Genomic DNA, 19,671 nt, shown 5'->3' with positions numbered 1-19,671 from the left:
CCGGGCAGAGCAAGCGGCAGTGCGAGAGCAGCGGTCTTGGTGATGCGGCGTGGTGCAAAGGCATTGAGGAGGCCAACGAGGTGGTTGTCCACGGCTGCGACGGGCAGGGCTCGAGCTTGGGCTCGAGGCAGAGGGCAACCGCGAACCACAGAGTTGCGACAACAGAGGTCGAAGGGAAGGTTGACGTCGCGGGAATGAAGGCGTGGTACAGGAGGTCAGGCCGAGGAAGGAGAGGTTGGCGTGGTCGCGCGCGGCGGCAGGCTTGCCGGCGTTGGGGATGAGGTGCAGGAGAGGAGAGGGCCTGCGAGCGGGAGGAGGTGGCTAAGGCGAAGGAGCTCGAGCATAGAGGCAGCGCTCGCCGGAGGCGGGGAGGTAGCAGCGAGGCGGCGACAGAGCAAGGGAGGGAGGCGCGTGGAGGAGGCGAGAGGAACCGGGCGGAGGCGACCTGATCCGGTGGATGGGAGCTCCTGTGGGGGTGCCATGGCGGGGAGGCGAAGGTGCTTGCAGCGAGGAGGTTCGACGCTCGAACTGCACGCTCTCTCTCTCTCTGGCGGTGGCACGAGGAAGATAGGGATCGGGACGAGGGAGAGATCGAGAGGAGTGGGTTCGGTCAGCGCTAGGGTTAGAGCAGAGGGACTGGGCTGGCTGCTGCTGGGCCTGAGTGGCCTGCGGCTACAGGAGGCCCAAGAGGCAAGGCTGGGCTCTCCCTCTCTTAACCTCTCTTCTAATATCATAAAAATAAAGAGAAAGAAAAGGGAAGAAAAGAAAAGGTTAGAGAAAGAGTTTGGGCAAGGGGATTATTTTCCCGGACTCAAAAAATGAGCTTGATCCAGAAAAATAAAAGTGGCATGATTGAAAGATCTGAATTCAAATCTGTTTGAATTTAATTCAAATCCATTTGAATTTAATTCAAATGGTTTGAGTAAGATCAAGGTTTTGAATATGCCAAAAATGTTGGGAATTTTGGTGGAGCTCGGGAAGGTGGCGAAAGGATTTGTGGGAAAAGTTTGAGGTCAAGAATATTGAGATAGAAAAGGCATGGAATTAAATTGCACGTGTGTTATGGGTAATCCCAAACTAATGGAATATTTTTAATAGCTCCATAAATATTAGGAGGATATGTTATATAGAGAAATCACCATGTGAGTTCCTTCAATTTAAATATATCAAAGATCTATGCATTCTATTTAGTGGAGTTGGAAAAATTAATGGCATGATGACATGATGCAATGCACATGATGCAAAGATGAATGCAACAAACAAATAAATAATAGAGCTGACATGCAAAACATAGAAGACATCTGGAGCGCCAGTCTCGAGGCGTCACACTGACCGACCACCACGTGGCCGGGACAGAATGGCAACTCAAGCCGAACACCATCCCGCACCACCTCGCCGTAAAAAGTAGAGAAACAATAGTTCGGGGATACACATATAACCTACGACAGGACCTAGAAAATAAAGCAGGTCAGACCAGATCAATCTATGGATCGCGGGGGCGTGCCCCGGCACGAGAAGACGACTATCAAGCCTGGCGCGACAAGCATAACCACGCCCGGGCCAAAAACTGCATACGGACTTCATCCGAACTGCGTCGTGACATGGCCCGGTACAGAGGCGCCGCACACCCCCTATGCTTCACCGATGAGGTAATGGAGCACCAGTTCCCATAAGGGTTTAAACCCGTCAACATTGAATCATACGACGGCACAACAGATCCCGCAGTATGGATTGAAGATTTTCTTCTCCACATTCACATGGCTCGCGGGGACGATCTACACGCCATCAAATACCTTCCCCTAAAACTTAAGGGGCCAGCTTGACACTGGTTAAATAGCCTCCTAGAAAACTCTATTGGAAGCTGGGAAGACTTGGAGGATGCCTTTAGAGACAACTTCCAAGGCACTTATACTAGGCCTCCGGATGCCGATGACCTCAGTCATATAGTCCAGCAGCCCGGAGAGTCGGCTAGGAAATTCTGGACCAGGTTCCTAATTAAAAAGAACCATATTGTTGACTGTTCAGACGCCGAAGCCCTAGCGGCCTTTAAGCACAACATTCACGATGAATGGCGCGCCCGACACCTCGGCCAAGAAAAGCCGAAGTCCATGGCAGCCCTTACAACACTAATGACCCGCTTTTACGCGGGCGAAGATAGCTAGCTAGCCCTAGCAGCAATAACACCAGCGACCTTGGCACTTCCGAAGCTAGAAACGGCAATAGAAGGCCCCGATGCAACATGCATAAGCGTCGAAGCAACAATGATAATGTAGAGGATACGACGGTCAATGACGGATTCAGTGGCTCCAAATCCGGTCAACGGAAGAAGCCATTCAAACGAAACAAAGACGGTTCATCAAGCCTAGACCGAATACTTGATCGACCTTGCCAGATCCACGGCACTCCTGACAAGCCTGCCAACCACACCAACAGAAGTTGTTGGGTCTTCAAACGGGCCAGCAAGTTAAATGTCGAACATAAGGAGAAAAGGGTCGCCCATCGAGGATGATGACGGGGAACCTCGCGCACCGAGCACAGGGGGACAAAAGAAATCCCCCCCCCCCCGAGATCAAAATGGTGAATATGATATATGCTACTCATATCCCCAAGCGGGAACGCAAGCGCGCGTTAAGGGATGTCTACGCGATCGAGCCAGTCACCCCAAAATTCAACTCATGGTCAGCCTATCCGATCACTTTCGATCGCAGAGACCACCGACCAGTATCTGTCACGGAGGCTCGGCCGCGCTAGTCCCCGACCCAATTATTGATGGATTCCACCTCACGCGAGTCCTCATGGACAGCGACAGCAGCCTTAACATGCTCTATCAGGACACAGTCCGCAAGATGGGTATTGATCCGTCAAGAATCAAGCCCACTAAAACCACCTTTAAGGGAGTAATACCTGGTGTAGAGGCCCGTTGCACGGGCTCAATCACATTGGAGGTTGTCTTCAGTTTGCCGGACAACTTCCAAAGCGAAGGCTTGATCTTCGACATCGTCCCTTTCCGCAGTGGCTACCATGCGCTGCTTGGACGAACCGCGTTCGCTCATTTCAACGCGGTCCCACACTATACCTATCTCAAACTCAAGATGCCCGGACCCCGCGGTGTTATAACAGTCAATGGAAACATGGAACACTCCCTCCGCACCGAGGAGCACACCGCGGCCCTGGCAGCGGAAGTACAGAGCGGCCTTATCATACCAAATAATACATCGGCAGTCAAGCCCCCAGACACTACAATTTAAACCCATTGTTCCCTTTGGACATTCTCCCTCTACCACTACAAGAGTGCATCAATATGGCCGCAAGCGCACGTGTGAACCATTTCAAGAAGGTGCATCAAGATACAAGGCACACCATCGAGCGCCAAGTATAATGACTTGCGACCAAGCTCAACATCAACAAGCACCCCATGGTGTTCAACATTGGAGATCTTGTGTGGCTACACCTTCACAAGGACTACTTCCCTGATGAACGCAAGTCCAAACTTCGACCATGAGCGGATGGACCCTTCAAGGTGCTTGAACGCTACAACAACAACGCCTACAAGATCAACATTCCACGCGACAAGTACTCCGTGAGCGACATCTTCAACGTCAAAGATCTCTCGCCCTACCATGGTGATGAGGATTTCGATCCGAGGTCGGATCTTCCCCAAGGGAGGGGAGATGATGCGAAGCATCCTACGGTTATCCCCATGGACCTACCATCGTCTCACGAAGTGCCAAGAGGACCTATGACTCGAGCTAGAGCTAGAGCTCTCGGGACCGAGGTGACTTCTCTCCTTAGTGATATTACATATGATCCTCTCGAGACATGGCTACTACCTAAGTCCGATATGTTGTCCATGATTAGGTACCAAGAGGACCCTCCCGAAGATGCATGTGAAGACGGACAAGTCGCCAAGTCCACGGATGAAGAGGAACGCCGAAAGGAAAAGAAGGCAGCTCCAGGGCCTGGACATCCGGCCACTAGAGACATCAACTGCAGCAACATTCCAGCCGCCGAGCATCTACAGGCCCCGGACATCTGGCCCCAGCCCGGACATCCGACCCGACCCAGAAATCCGGCCCCAACGCCTGGATATCCGGACAAGCTGCAAACAGAGGACAGAAGAGAAGCCCCGTCAGCCCAGACATCTGCCCCCAGCCCCGGACATTCGGCTCCTCCCGAAGGCCCGGACATCCGGCCCAACGCCCGGATGTCCGGCCCCATCTGTCTGCGCATAGTAAAGGGCCAATGCCCATTTACCCTTTCCCCCTAGACTATATATACTCTCCTCCTAGCTACGTTTTAGGGTTAGCGTTGTGATAGCTCATTTGAGAGATAGAGCCTTGCTCATCCATATCGGATCTACTCCTCGAGAGAGACCGCGGCCCCTCTTCGGAGAAGATCCACTTGGATTCAATACCTCCTCACGGAGAAGACCATCAAGACCTCCTCATGGAGAAGACCTGTTACCATTTGTATCGCCCTTTGTTGATCGTGGATCTTGTATCTCCTCTCGTGTTTTGAGGATCTAGCACATGTGTGACTTAATCTTGTTGGTTTGAGTGTTTCTCTTTGTGCCCCTTTGTGATTTCCCCTCGTGTTCTTCGTGTTCATCGCGGGATCCGCTCCTTTCGTGAAAGATCAGCCCCTAGGGTTTCCACCCTACATCAATAGCTGGCTGTTGTGTATCTAGAACTAGTGTGCTCATATCCAAGTACTCAAGTTTCCTTCTTTGGTGATGCAGGTGGTGAAGGGGCACACTTGCTCTCCTTGATGAGATCCAAAAGGATCTCCTTCAGGTCTTCAAATCTCGTGAAGCAAGCATTGTATCATGATAACATTAATTTAACTTCATGCATAATATCCTTGTTTTCTAGTCCCCATGGATTTTTATTTCCTGCATCACTTTCACTTGGATTGGAGATGTACCAATTGGAGGGTTGCAAGCCAGACGTATTTATCAACTCCATAGTTGTGAACCAAATTATGAAAAGGGTTCCTTTGTAACCAAGGCGAGGGCTTCTTTGAGTAGAGTCCTCTAATGCCTTGAAACCTGAGTGAATTATCGCCATCTTCAAGGTCCTGGATGAGATGGGGGCAATGGAGATGCTGGCCAGAGTCTCTTAGTTAGACTCCGGTGCTTGAGCTTTTACGGGGTTCCCCGATTCTTCCTCCAACGCAACGTCCTCCATCAACTCCCTCTCAATATCCTCCTTCAACTTTTGAGCATCATCTTCAACGTCGTTGGAGAAGGAAGAAGGCACGATGAACTTGACCTCGAAACCTTTGCAGAAAATAGCTCGAAATGAAAACAAGAGGAAAACATGTGATACGGAGGTCAGATCGTCCTCGGGATTTTATAGGAACTTTTACTTTGCAGGACAAGCATACGAGAAGAAAACGAAGAGTCGAGGGAGAGGGGGGGGGCTAGCCCCCCATATGGACATACGGCACGACAGGGGGGGGGGGTTCCATGTGGGCCTCTTGGGCACCGCCTCATATGTATCTTTTTCCCAAAAAATCATTAAATATTCCAAAACTAACAAAAACATTTTATGGAATTTTCGGAGTCGGTTTACTTACCGTATCATATACCTATTCCTTTTTCAGAATTTCGGAGTCCTCCGAAAGGTTTTTCTATGTACTCTTCCGGTGTAATTACTTGAATAACATCGGAATCAATGTTAATGGGATTACCTGCAATATAATGTTTAAGTCGTTGCCCATTAACTATCTTGGATTTATTTCCTTCAACATTATTTATCTTTTTCTAGCCATCAATGTTATTTATCTTGATAGCTCCGTAATGGAAAACTTTTTCAATGCCATATGGGCCTTCCCATTTAGAAATTGCGAGAAATTTGAAAATTAGTGAACCATTTCAATTTTGTGAACATTATATAAATATGTGATGTTTTTGAATTAGTGAACATTTCAATTTTTTCTGCTTTTTTTTTCAAACTTGTGAACATTTTTTCTATCTGCGAACTATTTTTTGAATTAGTGAACTTTTTCCAAATATGCCAACATTTTTAAATCCACAATTTTTTTTGAAATGGCAATCAGTTTTCATATTCGCGATTTGTTTGAATTAACAATTTTTAATACATGAACTTTTTGAATCCACGGATACTTTTTCTACTCTGCATGAACGTTTTTTCAAATTCATGAACACCTTTCAAATATACAGACAATTTTGAATCTGTGAACATATTTTCAATCTACAATCTTTTCTATTTTGCGTGAATTTTTAAATTCATAAATATTTTTAAGTTCACAAACATTTTTTGAATTCATGTTTTTAGTTTGCCTTTTCCCGAATCTACGGATATGTTTTGAATTCGCAAACATTTTTATGATTTTTTCGTTTTTAATAAAACCGGTAAAGCCATGAGAGAAAACCAGGAAAAAGAAAAGGTAAACCGGTGAAAGAAGGTTAAAAAACAAGAATGTTCCCAAATTAGGAAAGGACCAAAAGAGTGAAAACCAAAGTGAAAAAACCAGAGTTTTTTATTTTAGCGAGCGGTGAGAGGCTCGTGTGCTCGCTCGTGTGCTCGCGGTCCTCTACCTCGTGGCTGCCTGTAGCGATACATAGCGCTGCCCGTCAGAAATCCAAAACCATTCTCGCGGTCGCGCGCTCCGTAATCAGCGCGCGGTTCCGGCTTTTCCGTTCCCGCCCGTATCTTTTCGCCAGGAACGGCGATCCGCGCCGAAACGCATCCCGCCCGTCCACAAAAAACAGCGCCGAACGCATCGCACGGTTCCACGTCACCGATCCGGGGCACCCACCCTTCCACCAATCAGCGCGCACCTCCCCTCTGTATAAACCCAGCAGCACCGCCCCTCATTACCTCTCATCTCGCTCTAAATTCCCCACCTTCTTCCAGCACTCACGAGTCACAACCCACCAGCGAAGCCCCCAACCCCGATCAGCCTCAGCAGCGATGGCCCCCAAGGCGGAGAAGAAGCCGGCGGCGAAGAAGCCCGCGGAGGAGGAGCCGACGACGGAGAAGGCCGAGAAGGCCCCGGCGGCGAAGAAGCCCAAGGCCGAGAAGCGGCTGCCGGCGGGCAAGACCGCCTCCAAGGAGGGCGGCGAGAAGAGGGGCCGCAAGAAGGGCAAGAAGAGCGTCGAGACCTACAAGATATACATCTTCAAGGTTCTCAAGCAGGTCCACCCCGACATCGGCATCTCCTCCAAGGCCATGTCCATCATGAACTCCTTCATCAACGACATCTTCGAGAAGCTCGCCGGCGAGGCCGCCAAGCTCGCCCGCTACAACAAGAAGCCCACCATCACCTCCCGGGAGATCCAGACCTCCGTCCGCCTCGTCCTCCCCGGCGAGCTCGCCAAGCACGCCGTCTCCGAGGGCACCAAGGCCGTCACCAAGTTCACCTCCTCTTAGATCGCTAGTTTCTGGCAGTGCTTGTAGTTACCTGGTGTTGACTCGTTTGTCTGAATCTAGAAGTGTTGGTGATGAATGAAATTTGTTGGATGCTCTTGGGAAGCTCTAATCTGGAATAGAAATGTGCACTTCCTGCTATGTGACTTGTTTCGTAACCTGAATTAATGATATATTTACATCTGGATTATAGTTGTACTCCTGTTTAAGTATCTTTACCACTTGATGCGTGTTTGATAGGTTGAGTCAGTTCATCCTCGTTGTTTTGCATGACATATTTCAGTACTGCTTTGCTTGCTTTCTGATTAAGGAATGGCGCATGAACTTTCAGGGTGCTATAGTGGTCATTGCTTTTGGTAGAGCAATAATGGTCAGAAATCAGAAAGTTCAGCCACCCTTAATTTTGGTAGAGCAATAGTGGTCATTGCTTTTGTTTCATTATACATTAGCACTTTATTTAGTTTACAGAAATCTGTTAATGTTACTGAATTTCCACGGCAGGTTTGTAAGTCAAAGGAGATTATACATTTGCTCTGCAGTTTTTGGCACAACAGGTTGCACAGAGTGATCTGCAAGGGCGCCGTGTTTCTCAAGTACGTACTGAACATTGTTGTTGTCTATGTGCAAATTCGCTAGTAGCTAACCCAATCAATGACGACATATATACCACATCGATTTCTGGGATCTCGAGGGATAAGATTGGGATAAAAATAGAGAACATAGTTAGTTGCCTGTTGAGCGTCAACCAACGTGCTAGTTACCCGCTGAAGACAGATTACTCTCAAGTCTTAACTAGCAAATGTACAGATGGGTTGCCGATTACTGTTTAGTAAACTGTTACCAATGTACTCCCTCCGTATCAAAATATAAGACGTTTTTTGACACTGTTTTGATACAGAGGGAGTAGTACTGTTTTGGCTATTAGTTCTTTTTTTCAAACCATGCATGAGGGCTGATTATGATATATTAAGATAAAAAAAGGCACAAAGAGGTTCATCTACAGGACACACTACTCAGATCACAGGCCAACAACGACCACATGGCTCATCTGCAGGGTACAATAATGCTTTTGTAGTAGTGCAAATTTCCAGATTAATGATCTGCTGACATTGTATTCTGTTTCTGCATAGGTGCAGAACCAAGTACTCTGGAGTATATCTGTGCGTGCTGCAAAAGGAAACCTGAAGGCCGGGTTTAAATTGCATTGGATCATTAATGTTACAAGGAAGAATAAGAGCAATCCAATGGGTTGCTTGCCGTTTCTTGTTCTGGTTTTGGCAATTGTTGGCGTTGCTTACCCAGCCGTACGAATTGTTATCAGTCAATTGGTTAGGCTGGAGCTGCCTGATGTTACTCTGAATATGAGGCGTGAGACAATTAGGCTTGCTCGAAGGTGGTCCTTAAACAAGATAAAATTCTAGTGACCTGCTTTGCGATTTGGTGTTTCCATGCAAGCAATGGTCCTGTGGCTGTAGCTTCTGACATGGTAGTATCATGTACTCAACAGAACGTGAATTATCTGCGCATAAATTGAAAGATTGATAACTTCTGTGACCTGGCTACCACGGTAGTATTATTTATAGTGTTGGATTTGTGGTATCTGTGGCTATCTGAATCTGGGCACCTGCGTTTCGTAATAGCCCTGATTTTTTTGTAGCCCTGTTTTTATTTGATAGCAACCTTGGTCAGCATATTTATTTGATAATTTGACAAACACTATATCTTTTCTTCGGTTTGTGACGGCAAGTTAAGCAGTACCATTTAAATAATTTAACAATATGACTCATCATCTCCATGTCAATGCTAGGAGGAGAAAAACTACATTCAGAGGTTACAATGGCAATGGGCGGGTTACCTCCCAGGAGCAGAAGACTGGTGTTATTAGCGATCACTTCAACGCCATGATGCACAAGGGTCCCATGATACAAGTACATCAAGGAAATTACGGTAAGTTCATGGCGCAACATATAATTTACTGTACAAATCATCTTCAGGTGCCATGGCATTTTAAGAGCAATACAGCCAACAACATCAATTGTGCAGCTTTTAAGGGGTTTGAAATGCATGTAGTTTAAATTCACTGTCCATCACTAGGGATTGTAGCCACTAAGTGTCGGTGCATCGGCAGTTTAGCTCCCATAACCAGTATCCAGATTTAGGGGCATATCACCTCAATATCAAAGTACTTAATTCTTTCAGAATATACCTTCCAAAAAGATCCAAAAACAAACAAACAAGCCATGGAGCTTCTAGGTAAGCAAATCTGCAGGCAGCCACAACATCCTGATAGTTTTGAGCAGAGTGTTTCATCCTTGTCCTGTACATGCCATTTTTCTTCACCACAGGTATATATCTTTCCTGAAACGTGAAATCCTTACAGAATTAAATACCACTGATGTAAGTTGTACTTAATTCACTACCTTAAAGATTTTATAGGTAAATGACACACATGCCGATCAACTATAGTAGGGCAAGTACATATATCAAGTAAATATACCAATAACAAGAACCCCCCTATAAAAGTCAAAAGCTTCAGTTACTGAAATAAAAATAAAATATATGTTTATTTTCTACAGATTTCAGGTATCAAATAAGATAGGTAGCAATTTATACCAGTTTAAACATCCAAGCAACAACTCTTCTCCTATGGCCTTTATGTTTCCTAGCAATACTTCAATGCTAGCTAACTCAGCTTGACAATGCACAACTAATCAACATCAACATGAATAATCCAGTTATTTTTCTGGAGAATCCAAAAGTTGAGATCGGTGCATCAGGGAGGATATGATGCCTACTCGTCGACAAGGTACAAAAGAAAAATCCAGCACCTGTTACACCAAAGTATTACCAAGATTTCTAACTAATATCAGAAGCTACCACTTACCAGATTGAGCTATAAGTTTTGACGGTCAATCTAAGGGAAGTAAACTTTACAATCTCGTTCATGGGCAGTCATATTCCGAAATCCTATAATTGAAAATAAATTCTGGTGATAGGTTGCACTCTGAAGGCTGCAATTCATTTGAAAACAGCAACTTGAACATTTGTTCGTTATCTGTGTCGGTTGAACAATAAACTGATACAACACGAGTGATTCATCGGTCATCTAAATGCTACTGTAAAACATTAGGGAAAACAAATTAAATGTGAGATGTACTGTTAATAACACCAGTTTGTTACATCTTAGCATCATTGTCCAATGGTCATAGTATCATACAGTCCACGAGTCTCTAAATCATCATTAGTTAACAGAGTATTCCGATAGCTAGTTTTATGATAGTATATTTATGCAAACCCAACAAAGAATGTAAGAATTTTAAAAGATTCAGCAAAAACTAAACTATTTGTAAAAAAACATACTAGGATGAAAAGGAGCTGAACTAGTACATTTAAAAGAAAAAATCACATCACATACTAGGATGCTAATACCCTGTATTGCCATCCAGATACTGAGCGTGATCACCATTCCTCAACCAACCAGCACCTTAACACGGCCCGTGGAGCAGCAAAGGTACTAAAGAAGTACAATTACCACATGCCAATAAACGCACACAGATTGGACTCGGAGACAGACGTCATCAAAGGTTTGCATTTCTTTTTACGAGTAAGTTTATGGCACAACAGACAATTCAACTATATAAATTATCGTCTTCAGCTTCCACGACAGGGTTGCCAAAAATTGATATCAGTGCATTGTACAGAAGTACAGACTTAAGATTCAGCTAATGCAACTAATTTGTCAACATGCCAGAGAGGCTGAGGCAATCATGTATAACAGAAGGTTTATTAGCAATGCTATTATATAGTGAAGACGAATTGAAATAGTACATTTAAATGAATTAAAATAGTATCCCATATAATGATGCTTAATACCCTTGATGAAGTCTGTAGAGAAGAATTGTACCACATGCCAATGGATATTATCATTGGCACACAGACTGGAATCGGAGACAATAGGAAGTGTTTTTCCTTTTTATTTTAGGGGTAGGAAACAATCTTCAGTATATATATCACAATATGCACATAAAAATAATTACATGGTCTTCCCGTGTCTTACAGATGCCAGCATAGTAATATGATAAGTACAAGGAAATAATGGTAAAAATTTAACTGTACAAATCATCTTCTTCAGCTGCCGAGGCAGTGGATGCAAAAGGATCGGTCGCAGGGGTAGCGCTTCCCGCTGGCTGGTCAGGGAACCGGAACTCACTGCCGAAACCACGGGACTGCTGCAGTGTCTGAGCAAAGGCCTGATATTTGCGAATATCAGCATCACTCACACTCCGGCGTGCATACCTCATGCTCTCCTCGAAGTGAGCAGCCTTGATCTCAGCGATCTCATCCACCACATCTTCCTCCATGGCTTCAGGGTTTTCCTTCCGCCTCCTCTCCTTTTCCATGTCCTTTTCAATGTTCTCTCTGATGGCATATTTGCATGCACGCTGGCAGATTTCCATGATGTCTGCACCACTGAACCCTTGCGTGTATTTGGCGAGCGCATTCAGGTCAACATCTTTGGCCACAGGAGACTTCCTGAGGCAGGCTCTGAAGATCTGGAGCCTGGATTCAACATCAGGCAGAGGAATGTAGATAAGCTGATCAAGACGCCCAGGCCTAAGCAAGGCAGGGTCTATAATGTCTGGCCTGTTGGTAGCACCGATGATGAACACAGTTTTCTTGGCGTTCATTCCATCCATCTCGGTAAGAAGTTGATTCAGCACTCTATCAGCGGCACCTCCCGCATCGCCTACACTGTTTCCTCTCTGGGTGGCAATCGAGTCAAGCTCATCAAAGAAGAGCACACATGGTGCTGACCCCCTAGCCTTATCAAAAATCTCACGCACATTGGCCTCACTCTCACCAAACCACATTGTAAGCAGCTCCGGTCCTTTGATACTAATAAAGTTAGCCTGGCACTCGTTAGCAATTGCCTTGGCCAACAAGGTCTTACCACAGCCTGGAGGGCCATAGAACAGAACACCCTTGGAGGGAGACATGCCAAACTTCTCGAATTTCTCCGGATGCTCCACCGGATATTGGACGGTCTCCTGCAGCTCTCTTTTGACACCCTCCAGACCACCAATATCTTCCCAAGAGACATTTGGAACTTCAACCACAGCTTCACGAAGAGCAGATGGGTTGCTTGTCCCCAGTGCAATCTTGAAATGGTCGTTTGTGACAGCCATAGAATTCAGTATCTCTGCATCAATGGTATCGTCCTCGAGGTCTATAACATCCATCTTCTCACGAATGCACTGGAGAGCGGCCTCGGTACAAAGGGCAGCGAGATCAGCACCGACATAGCCATGCGTGTCTCTAGAAACATGCTCCAGTTCAACATCTTCAGCTAGTTTCATGTTTTTAGTGTGAATCCGGAGAACCTCAAGCCGTCCAACTTCATCAGGGACTCCAATGTCGATCTCTCTGTCAAACCTTCCAAATCTTCTGAGAGCCGGATCAATGCTATTTGGGCGGTTGGTAGCACCCATAACAATAACATGTGCACGAGCTTTAAGCCCATCCATAAGAGTGAGCAGCTGCGAAACAATATGCCTTTCGACTTCTCCATTGGTCTTTTCTCTCTTTGGGGCTATGGAATCAATCTCATCGATGAAGATGATGGCCGGCGCATTCTTCTCAGCCTCTTCAAATGCCTTTCTGAGATTGCTCTCACTTTCTCCAGCCAACTTTGACATAATCTCTGGGCCATTAATCAGGAAAAAGAAGGCACCTGTTTCATTAGCCACAGCCCTGGCAATGAGGGTCTTGCCGGTCCCAGGTGGCCCATACAGCAAGATGCCCTTGGGAGGCTTCACGCCGATGGACTTGAACAGCTGAGGATGGCGCAGCGGGAGCTCAACCAGTTCTCTGATTTGGGCCATCGGCTTGCGAGCTCCACCAACATCGTCGTAGCCAACGTCGTCCAGCTTCTCCTCATCCTCCCTCTTGATAGGCTCACCATCACAGAATATCTCCGTGTCAGGTGCAACGACGCAATACTCTGCAGGGTCAGTCTCTATGACCTTGAATTCCACACTTGTCATGCCACCTCTCACAAGGAAAAGGTCTCCTTTTCTAAGAGGGCGATAGGCTTCAAGGAAGTATGGTTTCAAGAAGGCATCAAACAGGTTTCCAGTGATCCCTTCGACCGTGTCATCAACGGGAAGGATGTGCACACGATTTCCATATTTGACGTCTGGGCACTGATGAACAGAAACTACATCACCTAACCGCACCCTCAAGTTCTTCCTGACGACCTTGTTCATCCTGATCTTGGTCTTGTCACATGTGTCATCCGGAAGCATAATGCAGACCGTGTCTTTTCGTTTCTTGCCCTTGATCAGGACGGTGTCTCCACGGAAGAGCTGCAGCATGTCCACCGTGTCCGGGTGCAGAGCGACGATGGAGTTGTCGTCATTGGATTTGGCGGCTTCGTCGACCACCAGCCGGTTCGGCGACTTCTTCCTCTCGAGAATCGCCGTCGAGTAGTCCTTCTTCCCGCTCGGATCGGAGCTCGCCATGGGAACGCGGATTCGAGATGCTCGATTCGATTCGCTGCTGAATCTCGTGGTCTCGTGGTGCGATGTGAGGTGGAAGTCGAGGGGATTGGCTTACCTTTATACTACTCCAGTTTCCTTCTTGAGCGCTCGAGCTGAAAGGGAAGAGGAGTCGGGCTCCTGGCCGAGTCGGTCTTCTTCAGCCATGGGAAAAATCAATTGAACTGAGTCTACGAGAGTGCAGTCCAGGTAGGAGACGGTCAGGACAGAAGTCCCGAAACGCTACCTAGGGTTTCGAGTGACGAGGCGGCGCACGGGCGATCTTGAAGGCTCCCCGGGGCGCGAGGTAGGGTTTCTGAACGCCGGCTCTCTCGGTGCTCCGGTGCCCTCTCTCTCGGTAGGTCTGTTCGGGGTGACTAAGGGGGGACTTTGGGGCGTGTTTGGTTGCCTGGGTGGCTCTAGCCTGCATCGCATGGAGGATTCTGGGTGAGTGTGGTCTGGTTGAGCTCATGCAAAGATGAGCTGAGATGTGTGTTTGGTAGGCTGCATGATATGGGTGCACGAGAGATGCTACATACAACAAATATTTGGTAGCTGCATTTGAGCTTTCTATGTGAACTTTTCTCTTCTAATTTTAATCATTCCAATTGGACCAATTAGATCGTCCCATGGACAAAAGCAACAACCAAAACAAGCCTGAACTAAAATCTGAACCAAAACAACAACCAAAACAAGCCTGAACTAAAATCTGAACCAAAGCTCAACTTTCAATTTTATTTGACATCGGATCGCCTTATTTTTAGTATCTGTGGCTTCTAATCAGGTCGCGCACAAATCGTGCGCCAGATATTGCGTGTACAGCACTGTCGTTTCATGTAGCACAAAAATTCCAAGTCAATCAAAGCCTGAACTGAAACCTGAACCTACCAAAGCTCAAACAGCGGAGAAACGCGGCGCCAGATGGGTAGTTCTCGCAGCGCCAGATGCTCATTTCCTCCCTATTTTCTCTCGATCGATGGCGGGTGGCACAACGAGCTTATCCACAGGGCCTGGCGTGGGTGTGGAGGATGGCCGCCGACGAAGATTAGGCCGGGGCGGGGCGAGATCCGGCGAGCTCGTCGCAGGGCAAGGTGCGCGCGGGTATGGAGGAGTTCGGCGGCGTTGAGGCGGCTGCGGAAACCGACGTTGTCGAGGCCTTTAGGCGAGCGCCCGGCGTGGGCGCCGACGAGCGCCGGCGACTGGGATTGGACCGGTGGCGGGCGAGGGAGCTCCGAACTACGCATGCGGGGGCTCAGACGGCGGTGGCCACGACGGTGGGTTAGTTTTTTCGACTCGATGCGTGAGAGAAAGAGAGGAAAGAGAACGAGAGGTTGCGGTCGAGGCATGGGTGCAGGCGCGGGCCTGGTTCCCGAATACGCTCCTGCGTTCCCCTCAGCCTGGCTGAGAGGGCTCATTTTGCACGAATCGGGCCTGGCTGAGGAGGCGCCACAGGTAACCAATGACGCTGGAATTTGCATCGCGGGTGCGAGCCAGGTGCGAGGCAGTCATCCAAACACGCCCTTGATGTCTCTGCCCATCTTTGGCGGGCCCGGTGAGAAGGAGATCGGATTTGGTGAGTCGGGCGAACATGGCGGAATCAAGTGCCACGGGAAACAGGAGGAACAGGGGGAGGGAGAGGGAGACGGTAGAACAGATGATGGACATGCTCAATCTGACGGAGAAAGAGAAGGCAAAGCTAGTGATCGACGAGGAGGACGATACGGTAGATGGGGATCTGTTTGCGTTGATCGGTAAGGTGCTGTACAGGAAAGTCCTATATGTTAACACCATTGGGGACGCCCTTAGACCAGCTTGGGGAAACCCTAAGGGGCTGAGTTTTAGACCATCAGGAGATAATGTGTTTGTAGCAAACTTTGAGAACAAAAGGGATTGTGATCGGATCCTAGATGAGGGTCTGTGGATAGTTGGAAAGCACTGTGTTGTGTTGGAGAGGTTCAACATCAGATCACGTCCGTCGGAGCTTAAGTTTGAAAAACTCAAGATTTGGGTGCGGGTGATCAATCTACCTTTCAACATGCTGTGCCCACCGTGGCCAGAACGCATTGCTAGTATGGTTGGCAATGTGGTGGCTCTGGATGCTGACGTGAAGGGATTTGCCTTTGGAGACTATTTAAGGTTCAGAGTTTGGATCAGAGTTGATGAATCACTGATGCGGTGGGTTCAATTGGAAAAGGCGAGATCAAAGGAAACTGAATTTTTCGACATCCAGTATGAAGGTTTACCGTATTTTTGCTTCTCCTGCGGGTTGTTGGGGCATGCTGAACTGATGTGTCCCACGCCAGCGGGGAGAGATGAGTTTGGACGACCGCCATACCGTGAGGCTCTTAGATATACTTTCAACCGTAACAGAAGCTGGGGCAGCGCTCCTGCATACAAAACTGAAGGGCCGAGAGAGGGTGGCAAGCACAAGGAAGATGATATGCGGGTGAGGAGGTTGAGCCAGGAATCGAGGTGACCTCGCCAGAAAAACCAGCAGCGGGTACAATGAAACAAACTATGTACCAGTTTAATGCAAGAGGCCGAGGTGGAAACGACCGGGGTGGTCAGCGCACTGGCTGTGGGAATAATACTGTCTACTGTCACGTAGTAATGGACAATACCACGAATATGAATGTGCCCAAGGAGAATGTTCTTCTTCTGCAAGACCAGGACACCTTAAACAGGAAGAGGCAGAGCGAGGAGCAAGAATCATCGGGGTTGAGGGATGACAGTAGGGACTCAAAGAAAAAGAAAGCAGTAGAGGATGCTGCTCACACACCGGCGGAGGATGCGAACCAGCCCCGCGGGTCACAATGAATTGCCTATCGTGGAATTGTCGCGGGCTTGGGAACCCGGAGATAGTTCGAGAGCTTCACAACCTAGTGAAGCAAGAAGTGCCCGCCTTGGTCTTCTTGTGTGAGACGAAGATCAAGGGAAGGAGAGTCAGTGATTTGACGTCACAGTTAGGTTTTGAGGGCTGCTATCCAGTTAGTAGCAATGGACTAAGTGGTGGCCTGGCTTTGTTCTGGTCAAAAGAAGTGGATGTGACCCTAAACAATTTCTCTGACCAACACATAGATGTAATGGTGAGGAATGTGATGGGTGATCGAAAGTTGTGGTGGTTTACTGGTTTCTATGCAAAAGCAAGACGAAGTGAGCGCGCCGAGAGTTGGGAACTATTGCGTTGGCTCAACACTCAGAGTGACGCCCCATGGCTCTGCGGGGGTGATTTTAATGAAATTGTGGATAACTCAGATTTTTTTGGTGTACATGATCGCCCGGAGTGGCAAATGGATGGTTTTCGAGAGTGTCTTAATGCATGTGATTTCCACGACCTGGGTTTCCAGGGTGTTCCTTTCACTTGGGACAATATGCAGCAAGGCGACTCAAATGTTAAAGTTCGCTTGGATAGATACATGGCAAACCCAGCGATAATGGGCTTATACCCAGTTTCATTCGCCCGCCATATTTTATCTCCAAAGTCTGATCATTGTATGCTTGCAATTAAGTTGAAGAGCTTAGTGCGAGAAGCGGGAGTACGACGTCACCGCTTCATGTATGAAGAAGCATGGCAAAGGGAGGAAACATACGATGCCGCTGTTATGCATGGGTGGTGAATGGGCGCAGGAGTCGAAGGGCTGCAAGGCATAAATGATGCTCTAATGAACATGCAAGTTCAACTCACGGACTGGAAATCAAAAAAGTTTGGGGATGTGAAGAAGAAGATAAAGAAGGTTCGGAAGGAGTATGAAAAGGAGAGAGCGAACTCTCTGTTTAGAGGCCCAACATGCAAAGAGATAAACCTTTCTCGACAACTGTCTGAGTTACTTCACAAAGAGGAGCTGATGGCTCGTCAGAGGTCTAGAGCTGACTGGCTCAAGGCAGGAGATCGTAACACCGGTTTCTTTCAGGCGCGTGCTGCTGCACGCAAGAGTAGAAACATGATATGTAGTCTACAGGCTGCAGATGGCTTAGTTTGTGAGACAAAGGAAGATATACATGCAGAGGTACAATAGTTTTATACAAGCCTGTACACAGCTCAGGAACATACCAATATTGATGCAGTTCTTCACCATGTGCCACATAAAATAACAAAGTTTATGAACGAGCGATTGACGAGACCGTTCGTCGAAGAGGAGGTGAAGGCAGCTCTATTTGCTATGGGACCTACTAAGGCGCCTGGTTGTGATGGATTCCACGCGGGTTTCTACCAGCGGCACTGGGAGTTGATTGGACCGGATGTCACTGCGGCAGTTCTGGGTTTTCTGAATGGTGGCCTTATGTTTGACTCGGTGAACAGCACAGTAATTGTCCTTATACCAAAGGTGAAAAATCCGCAAAACATCACTCAGTATAGGCCAATTTCCCTCTGTAATGTGTTGTATAAACTTTGCTCCAAAGTGTTGGCTAATCGTTTACGGGAGATTCTTGATGAGATAATTTCAGAAGAGCAGAGTGCTTTTGTTCCCGGACGACTTATTACCGACAACGTCCTTGTATCTTACGAGTGCATTCATGCTATGAAAAAGAAGAGAGGTAAACAAGGATGGTGTGCGGTCAAGATTGATATGATCAAAGCATATGACTGAGTTGAGTGGGCGTATTTGCAAGGAATAATGCAACAACTTGGTTTTGATGAGGCCTGGATATCATTAGTGATGCGGTGTGTTAACACTGTCAGCTTCCAAGTAAAAGTTGATGGCGAGCTTTTGCCTGCGTTCAACCCTTCAAGAGGGTTACGTTAAGGTTGCCCAGTATCCCCCTATCTATTCTTGCTATGCGGAGAAGGATTATCTTGTATGATGCAGAATTATGATGGAGGGTGGATCGATAGGGGAATACGTGTAAGCTTCTCGGCTCCATGGATTTCCCACCTATTGTTTCCTGACGATTGCTTGATTTTTATGAAAGCAGATGGTCGGAGTGCCACGAGACTGAATGAGATCTTAGAATAGTATAGTGTGGGCTCGGGCCAGAGTGCAAACAAGATGAAAAGCTCGGTATATTTTAGCCCCAATTGTGGTGCCTCCATGAGAAGAGGTGTCAAAGCTGCTCTAAATATACAAAGAGAAGCTATGTCTGAAAAGTACCTTGGCCTCCCCACAGCGGCAGGAAGAATTACAGAGCAACAATTTGAACACATAAATGAACGCTCCCGGGCGAAGGTGCAAGGTTGGTGTGAAAGGAAGATGCCATGTGCGGCAAAGGAAGTCCTCTTGAAATCGGTGGTCCAAGCTTTACCAGCCTACTCTATGAGTTGTTTCAAACTCACAAAAGGCTTATGCAAGAAACCGGCGACAAATATGTCACGCTATTGGTGGGCTGGATCACTTGACCAAAGAGGAATGCATTGGCAGTCTTGGGATAAGATGTGTATTGCCAAGTCGAAAGGAGGTCTCGGTTTTAGGGATCTTGAGACGTTCAATGATGCGATGTTAGCTAAACAAGCCTGGCGGCTCCTTGAGAACCCGAATAGCTTGTGTGCTAGAGTGCTCAAGGGTAGATATTACCCCAATGAAGATTTCCTCACGGCTGGATGTCCGAAAGGTGCATCGAAAACGTGGCAGGCAATAATCAAAGGTAGAGAGATGCTCAAGCAGGGGCTCATTCGGCGTGTAGGAGATGGAACAACGACCGAGGTTTGACATGACCAGTGGATAGAAGGAAAAACATCAATGAATCCAATGGGCGCCCGTGCTGCAAACTCGGTATAGTTGGTCTCAGACTTAATTGACCCTGTG

General features: G+C 47.3%; 2 protein-coding genes across 2 annotated transcripts; one reads left to right on the top strand and one right to left on the bottom strand.

Moving 5' to 3' along the window:
* Positions 1 to 6,843: 6,843 nt before the first annotated feature.
* On the top strand, positions 6,844 to 7,535 carry LOC125514586 (histone H2B.1-like). The gene has a single exon (XM_048679925.1). The coding sequence runs from the start codon at positions 6,939 to 6,941 to the stop codon at positions 7,395 to 7,397; it is 459 nt and encodes a 152-aa protein (XP_048535882.1). The 5' UTR covers positions 6,844 to 6,938; the 3' UTR covers positions 7,398 to 7,535.
* Positions 7,536 to 10,876: 3,341 nt separating this feature from the next.
* LOC125514576 (cell division control protein 48 homolog E-like) lies at positions 10,877 to 14,822 on the bottom strand. The gene has a single exon (XM_048679914.1). The coding sequence runs from the start codon at positions 13,913 to 13,915 to the stop codon at positions 11,501 to 11,503; it is 2,415 nt and encodes an 804-aa protein (XP_048535871.1). The 5' UTR covers positions 13,916 to 14,822; the 3' UTR covers positions 10,877 to 11,500.
* Between the last annotated feature and the right edge of the window lie 4,849 nt (positions 14,823 to 19,671).

This window comes from Triticum urartu, chromosome 1 (assembly GCF_003073215.2).
Source record: "Triticum urartu cultivar G1812 chromosome 1, Tu2.1, whole genome shotgun sequence".
In the NCBI taxonomy this organism is placed as follows: Eukaryota; Viridiplantae; Streptophyta; class Magnoliopsida; order Poales; family Poaceae; genus Triticum; species Triticum urartu.
The sequence above is the reverse complement of the archived record's forward strand: the minus strand, read 5'-3'. Positions and strand labels throughout refer to the sequence as shown.

Excerpts from the sequence above, each read along its gene's own strand:
- LOC125514586 (XM_048679925.1), top strand. The coding sequence starts at position 6,939 with ATGGCCCCCAAGGCGGAGAAGAAGCCGGCGGCGAAGAAGCCCGCGGAG.
- LOC125514576 (XM_048679914.1), bottom strand. The coding sequence starts at position 13,915 with ATGGCGAGCTCCGATCCGAGCGGGAAGAAGGACTACTCGACGGCGATT.